Source organism: Lactuca sativa, chromosome 3 (genome assembly GCF_002870075.4).
Source record: "Lactuca sativa cultivar Salinas chromosome 3, Lsat_Salinas_v11, whole genome shotgun sequence".
NCBI classification, from domain to species: Eukaryota; Viridiplantae; Streptophyta; class Magnoliopsida; order Asterales; family Asteraceae; genus Lactuca; species Lactuca sativa.
The window spans coordinates 82,638,569-82,646,824 of NC_056625.2; the positions used below are offsets into that span (position 1 = coordinate 82,638,569).

General features: G+C 35.7%; 1 protein-coding gene across 1 annotated transcript; it reads right to left on the bottom strand.

Moving 5' to 3' along the window:
* Window positions 1-2,996: 2,996 nt before the first annotated feature.
* LOC111904589 (clavaminate synthase-like protein At3g21360) lies at window positions 2,997-4,128 on the bottom strand. Its single transcript, XM_023900339.1, has 3 exons — window positions 3,763-4,128; window positions 3,418-3,671; window positions 2,997-3,342 (listed from the first exon to the last, which is right to left on the bottom strand). Exons 1-3 carry the CDS (start codon window positions 4,126-4,128, stop codon window positions 2,997-2,999), a joined length of 966 nt encoding a protein of 321 aa, XP_023756107.1.
* Between the last annotated feature and the right edge of the window lie 4,128 nt (window positions 4,129-8,256).

The window sequence follows — 8,256 nt, forward strand, 5'->3', positions numbered from 1 at the left end:
CCCCCATTTTATTTTTATTGTCATTTTACAAGTATTTTTACAAAGAGATTTTTCATAGAGTTATAAATTGAACCAATCTCTGTGGATTCGATCCCTTTACCACTATACACTATTTTAGTGTGTAATATTTAGGGTTATTATTTGTGTTGGCCTCGACAACCACTAGGTTGCCTTGACAAAGGAACCGAGAGATCATGGTAAAACCAGACATATCGACAGAAAGTACCATTTCATCAGACATAGAGTAGAAGAAGGTCATATTATAGTGAAGAGGGTGTCATCTGAAGATAACCCAACAGATCCCCTCAGAAAGGGTCTGAGTAGGGCTAAGCATATTCAACATGCTCGGAGCATAGGACTGAAAGATGATATTAGTTTTAGTAGTTAGATCAGTTTTCTGAAACTTGTAACAAAGTAAATGTAATTGACTTTTGGTGATTAAATAATAAAGTATTATTTATAAGTTTGGGTTCTACCTTTTGTCAATTGTTTATTATTCTGTTTTATTTTTGCATGTTTTACTTCTCGAATAATAAGATTATTCAAACTCCACAGTCGCTCGTACTTTTGGAAGTAAGTAGTGAATCAAGACTGTCATGAACTGGATTGTAGATTGTCTAAGGATAGACATGGCAATGTATTTGCTGCAACATTCATGAGTACTCAGAAATTGAGAATTGAGTATTGGATAAACCCTCGCTCAGAGTATTACTTCATGGAATTCATCACGAGTAATACTGAGACGATAATATCTTATAATCTTGAAACAGAGATATATGAGTTGTGATTTGCAAGTCGGCTATGCATTGGTGATACGAAAACGCATCAGTAACTTGGTGTTATAAAACGTATTATCATGTATGGTTTGATGAGTAAAAGATACAAGCATATGAGTTAATGTTTATTCGTTCCTTTTGCCCTAACGGGAAAAGCGATATCTGTGGGCCCCTCGATGATTTGGTGTTGACTTGTGTGCTGGGCCCAACCAGGACTAAATTGATGTGTTCAATTAGAAGTCCTACATCATCACAAATCAAGAATCGGGAAACATAGATTCTGGACAAAGAGGTTGATTGCATTCCATGTCTTTTGTCTAGGGATATCTAGCAGAACGAAGGATTATATGATCACTTATCTTAGGACACGTAACTGACTGGGTCAGAGTTCGACAGCAGCTTTTTGGAAGCTACAATTTGCTGGTCAAATTTAGAAGACATACTAGCAATTATAGTTACAGACTTATCCAAGTGGGAGACTGTTGGATTAGGTGTCTAAGCCCATAACTATAATTGGTATGTACTTGAATTGATAGCAGCACAGTCCTTTTGGGTTGCCCTCAAACCTAGCAACCAGACAAGGAAATTATGAAAGGAGAGATATTAATTTATTAATAGATTAATAATTAATATAAATGAATTTATTCATATGTTAAAAGATTAATATATTAATAAGAAATCATTTTTTTTTAATTAGTTGTTAGCCAGAAATTAATTAGAATTAATTTTGGGGTTAAAAGAATTAATTATAGAGTGCAGGGACTAGTTTGCAATTATCTAATAGTTGAGTGGAAGGCTCTAGAACCCCCTTGGATAAGGGTGGACGAAATCTTTAGGGGAAACCCTAATAATTTCGTCCATAGGGGCTTGGATAAGGCCCTTGGGTTTGCTTAGGCCCTAAGCAAAGGATAACTAGGGTTTCCCCTAAACCCTAGATCCCTCAGCTATATAAGGAGCCTCCTGGTTCATGTTTTGGTCATTCTTTTTCTTTTGAAGAAACCCTAAGGGCCGAAATTTTGCATACTCCCTCTCCCCTCTCTCCTCTACTTTCCTTCTTGCTAGTTTGGGTGTGATTCCATTAGAGGCATTACACTTGTGGTGCTAAGCTTCCAAGAAGATCAAGATCAAGATCAAGGGAATTATCAATTGTTTACTATAACAATTGAAAGGTATGTAATTACTAAACCCTAGGTTGTAAATTTCGATTATAGCCTCTCTCCTCTAGGGTTCTTGTTATGCAATTCAAAGTTGTATGTTCAATAGATAAAACATAGATCCAAAGTAGGTTGCATGTGAACTTAGGAATTGTTTTTCTAGTTTATTTATTTTACCTAAAACCCATCATTAATATATACTGAATGGTGAATATATTTTTATGTATAATAACCCTTCTTCTTTATTCATATTTCATTTATCCATTTAATTACATTTTATATTTAAATATTTGATATTTTTATTAATTAATTATTTCTATTAAATATTTAATGACATTTTATTTATGAAATATAAATTTTATTATGTTTATATATTTTTTCAACTTATTTTTATAACTATAACATAATAGTTATTTGTATTTTATGTGTATAAATAAAGACTCCATAAATTTGTATTTATACTTTTGTCTTAAAATATAATTTGTGTTTAAAAAGAAAAGACTAATTAAATGATGTGTTTTATAGAACAATTAAGATTGATAATGATAAACGAGATAAAATTATAAACAAATAAAACATTTGTGCGATGTTAACCATTGGAGATTTCGGTTAAAATTAATAGATTGATCATGAGGTGACAATAATTTGAGTAACAACATGGGTCAACAAGTGATCATACTCTAAATTATTATACTCAAAATAATGTCACGTACGTGATAGCATATGGCAATTCAATAGCTTATTTGAATTAAAAATTCTCTTAGCATGGTCAATTATCCAAATGGTAAAATCCAAGATGGCCGTCGGTACATCTATATCCAAGTTTATTTTAGATTTTTAGTGCATACTTGAAGCTAAAAAACTTATGACATTAACGACATAATATTTAACAGATCTTAGTCGAGCTAGGTGAGTTATCACCGGATCTCATCAAACATGCATGAAGACAAACAGAACTATATTTGATCTTAAAGGATCAGTAATACAAAAACAGAGAAACCATGGAATATCAATCAAGTGTTTATGAAATCATATAGATAAGGCAAATTTTTGTAGAAACTCAAAACTATTTGCATGTAGCAACCAAGACTCTTCTTGGAGCAAGAGATGGCCTTCTTCCATGCAGCGTAGCATAATTGTCAAGAAATAACACATCTCCCTTCTCCCACTTGAATTGAATGCTTTCATCCTCAATTATCTCTTCACATCTCTTCACTATGTTCTCTGGTATCTCAGTCCCATCAGCCATCATCGCTGAGCTAAGCTCCTTCCCATGCATCCCCACCATTGTATTGAACCACATTCGCCTCCCTTTCCTTCCCTCAAAAACTTTGGTCAATGCTCTTGGACCTAAAATCGTTTTCACACCACCGTTTTCCAGCCATTCAACATCCATCCCTAGAGCCCTTGCCCTATATCATGTCAAGATCTTTAGAATCAATTTGTTTGATTCAAAATAATATGAAAACTGAATTGTATTTGTATACCTTCTTTCAGCTTCTTCTTTGTCTGGTGTTCCTAAAGCATCCTGCCAGCCTCGACCTCTCATGGAGGTGGTATTGTCATTGCTGAGAGCTGTGAATGTGTATTTCAATCCCTTCGCCTCAACTTCCTCCACAAATTCTGGGAACTCCTCCAACATTCGTTCAGTGACTTTGAAGCTTGGAACAAATGGCGTCTCTCCACCCTCTGGTGGTGGAACCTCACAGAAAAGTATCACCGATTTCGGGAATTCTTTTATCTGTTTACATCATTAATTAGTAAGCTCAATAACATATTCTATAACCACAATCATGATGGTAAATTAATACGATATGATTGGTTTGACTTACCAAAACCATTTCATGATGGTAGTAAATGAATTCAGAGAGTGGGCCTTCATTGGCAGTCCAAATTCTCTTGTGGATATGTGTTCGTGGGGCAGGTCCCATATAACGGATATCTTCCCAATCACAAGTTTCCACAATGTCATTGAAATCAACTGCACTCTTCACATCAAATCCTCGAAAAAGAACAGCACTATTTTTCACAAGCATCTCTTCGAACCACTCTTTGTTGTTCTTTAGAGCTACCAATAACGACTCTATCCCGTTTTTACTTGGTTCTGGAGGTGTGAGCACTAATGGCAAGGTTTCTCCATCTACTAGCTTTTCACCTTCACATTTCCCTACCTTAAATTCTTTGCAATTATATTCCATTTTCCCACTCAGCTTCAAAATGAAAAAGAGATGAAGCAGGAGGGACTGTATATATAGCCACAATGACGGAACTACTTATGACCTTTCCCATTATGAGTAGACCTTAAAAAAAAACCCCACCATTTCAAGAAGATGTTCCTATCAAAGATACCTGTATAAAAGAAAAGATATTGATCATATCAAAGATACCGAATTGTCTTTTTAGCTGAAATTTTAAAACACTTTGTATTGGTTCTTATTGTCTTATTTCATTGGCTTAAGGATAAATTTTGTTTTAGATGTTGATTTACAAGTAAAGAGAACGATTTAATATATAGGTGTTTCTGAAAAGAAAGAAAGAATCTAATATCGGTACAAAAATACTCTAAAGTGTATTCCAAAGAAAAGTTTGAAAAAGATGCCTAATCCACATTGCATGTATCAATAATTTTGTATGTTTTTTGAGACACTATTGATTACATCGACTACTCTTTGTTTGACACCAAAAATTGCCAAATTTTTTTTTTGTTTCTATCTTACAGCTAACTTTACATCAATTGGTTTTTGGTAAGGTGTGATTCTTTCATTTAAGTGGTCATGTATTCAAATCTTATATGAGACATAGATGATACTTAGGAGTACATTAACCAAAGGACTTATATATATGGGAAAATGATACAAATGCCCTACGGCTTTTCTAGGGTTGACCATTTGAGTCCTTAAACTTATTTGGTGTTTTTATGAGGGAACGAAGTAGTGAGGAACCTGTCTTTTTAGTCTTATTCACTTGTTTTCCCTGGTTTTTTGACACATAGAAAAAACTTGGGCCTATCTACTGTTCATCATCTTCCTCTGTGTTAACTCCAAACCTAAGCACCATGTAAACAACTGAATCTCTTGTTTCTTTGTTTGTTGGTTTATAATTATTTTTGTTTGTAGAATTCTTTATTTGACCTAACAATTTAACGACTGTGGCGTTATAGCGATTAAATCATTTTGAGTTGAGAGGAAAACCCATAAGGCTGATGTGGTGTCAACGAGAATTGCTTACGAGAAAAACTGGAGTAGCGAATTTGTTCGTGAAGAATCTTGACCCGTTCGTCACATATGTTAAATTGAAGAAGATTTTCAAAAAATTTGGGAGGATTCATTCTAATAAGATCACCAAGGACGATAAAGGCAACAATAAGGGTTTCGATTTTGTTCAATTTGATTCAGAGGAATCTACTAATGATGCTCTTACTGTCCTAGACGGAACCACATTTGAAGGAAAGATCATATATGTTTCTGAACTATTCCACTATTTCTTCTCAATTTATTATTCTAATTCTTTACTTCAGTTCTTGTTGTTCATAAAACCCCAAGCTTCTCCGTCATTACAATCCTCTTGCATTTATCACCACCACTACCTCTCTCTCTCTAGATCTCTCTATGTAACATTTGCGGATGGATCTGAAGAGTTTCATGACTATTGTTTTCATCATCTTCCTCCTAATTGCAATGTCTGGTTTCGCCAAAGGTTTGTTTAATTAACCTTCATTTCTCTCTATTTCGTTCGTGACATCAAAACAGGAAATCGAAGTTTGTTGGTATTCCTTTGTTTTCGGTTAGACTTACTCGTTTTTTTTATAAGTGATTTAACTGATTGGACCATCAATGACTGATGATTCATATGATTTTCCGCTTGATTAAGTTAATCTAGAGATTTAATTCGTCGAATTGCACGTCTCTTCTGACTTTTATGCTCAAATCGATTTTGTGGTTTCCATAAATCTGCCTCGCAGGTAGTTGAATTCTGATTTTGGATGTAAAATTTCTTATAAACTTGAATCTGAGGTAATTTATCTCTACTTACTATCGCAATTCGATGGAATTTGCTATTCATAAATCATAATTCATCCGATTGATATGATTCATCAATGTAAATAGTCAAAAATGAGAAAATTCAAAGTCAATGCAAGAAAATTGGTCAACAAATGTCAATGTGGCAAAGGGGTAATCGGGTGACCCCTTTACTTTGGCCAAAAGGACGTAATCGACCCGAAAAAAATGACTTCATTCCCTCATAAAGCCACGAAAATAGTTTAGGGACTAAATGAATTAATCCTAGAAAGTTCGTAGGGCATTTACGTCATTACAATCCTCTTGCGTTTATCACCACCACCGCCTCTCTCTCTAGATCTCTCTATGTAACATTTGTGGGTGGATCTGAAGAGTTGCATGACTATTGTTTTCATCATCTTCCTCCTAATTGCAGTGCCTGGTTTCGCCAAAGGTTTTTTTTAATTACCCTTTACTTCTCTCTATTTCGTTCGTGACATTAAAATAGAAAATCGAAGTTTGTTGGTATTCCTTTGTCAATTTTATATACTAAACAACTATGATGCATACACCAAACAACTACAGTAATGATGTCAATTTTATATAAGGAAAACCCTAGGCTATCAGGCATCATATAATCACGCAATTCTATCATGCAATTCCTAAAGATCCCTAGCCTATCTCTACCATGTTGTTCTAACATATCACACTATCAAATAAGAATATGGTATTTTGGGGTTTACTTACTGGCTCCGGCTGATCGTACACTCTGCATCCTCTTTTAGTATTTTGAAAACCATTTAAAAATCATTTTGAAAACCTTTTTCCTTGGTTTGAGACTGGATTCAAACGAAGGTTCCTCCAATTCACTCAAACCAAGGCGCTGATACCAACTTGTAACATCCATAAATTTCACATAAACTTTAAACTTTTTCAAACATCCAAAAATCATTACTTATTACAAAATGTTTTCAAAATAGTTTCATATCAGAGTATCCCAGAAATAAAAATCATGAAATGTGAGGAGGTGCACGATCAAGCCTTCGCCTTCCCGCGATCATCCGAAGTACCTGTAACAAAATCCAAAACTGTAAGCCCGAAGTTTAGTGAGTTCCCCCAAAATACTCATACAACAATCATACACATATAATAACAATATACTATGGCCCAATAAACCATCGGGTTGGAATGCCAACTTATTACAGGTCAAATCATCCCCGGATAGTATACCCTCGGCTAAAAACCATCGGGTTGGAATGCCCACCTAAAATGAGTCCAATCTTCCTCGAGATGGAATACTCTCAGCCCACAACCATCGGGTTGGAATGCCCACCTACAATGAGTCCAATCATCCTCGGGATAGAATACTCTTAGCCCACAACCATCGGGTTGGAATGCCCACATACAATGAGTCCAATCATCATCAGGATGGAATACTCTCGGCTCACAACCATCGGGTTGGAATGCCTACATATAATGAGTCTAATCATCATCGGGATGGAATATTCTCGGCTCACAACCATCGGGTTTGAATGCCACATACAATGAGTCCAATCATCCTCGGGATGGAATACTCTCGGCCCACAACCATCAAGACCCAAGTTACCTAAATACCCTCAGAACTCAAACTTGGTCAACCATCGTCAAAGTCAAAGTCAATAGTCAAGGTCAACTGTCCATGTTGACCCGACTCCTCGAGTGTAGCTAGTAACTCGTCGAGTTCCTTCAGAACTCGGAAAATTGAGAAAAACCCTAACTAACTCGTCGAGTTATCTCATCAACTCGGCGATTCCAATCAGAATCCAGAAAGTGGAAAAACCCTTATCCAACTCATCGAGTTCTTTCATCCCTTTTCTCATTTAGATGCTTTTAAGCGAACCCAAAGCTCCAAACTGTAGATCTAGTCCCCTAGGGTGTAGTTACCATGTAAAGTTGCTAACATTACGTCCATGCATGGCCTCAAGAGGCTAAAACACCCAAAACTAAGCTTATGAAAAGGTTTAGGGCATGGAGAAAGGCCAAGACTAGATAAAGCCGAGAACTTTATGTCCATGAGAGCCAAAACGTGCTCAAGAATAAGCTAGAAATGACGCTAAACTCTTGAATGGAGAGATCTAACAAGAAAATGATCAAGGTAATGAACTTTTACCTTTAAATGAATGCCAAAACGAAGTAAATGTTGGATCTACAAGCTCCTTCTCGTTCCAAGCTTCTCAATCTTCAAGTCTCTTCAAGAAATACAGCAACACACACTCTTTAGCCTCACACACTCAAAATAGGAGGTTAGCTCGATTAGGGTTTGTTTCTGGACGTGAAGGTGGTAAGGGA

What these genes read in the sequence shown, in the direction of transcription:
- LOC111904589 (XM_023900339.1), bottom strand. Translation starts at nt 4,128, where the DNA reads ATGGAATATAATTGCAAAGAATTTAAGGTAGGGAAATGTGAAGGTGAA. An exon ending in ACCATCATGAAATGGTTTTG is followed by an intron (nt 3,672 to 3,762) that starts GTAAGTCAAACC and finishes TGATGTAAACAG; the next exon opens with ATAAAAGAATTCCCGAAATC. An exon ending in AAAGAAGAAGCTGAAAGAAG is followed by an intron (nt 3,343 to 3,417) that starts GTATACAAATAC and finishes GACATGATATAG; the next exon opens with GGCAAGGGCTCTAGGGATGG.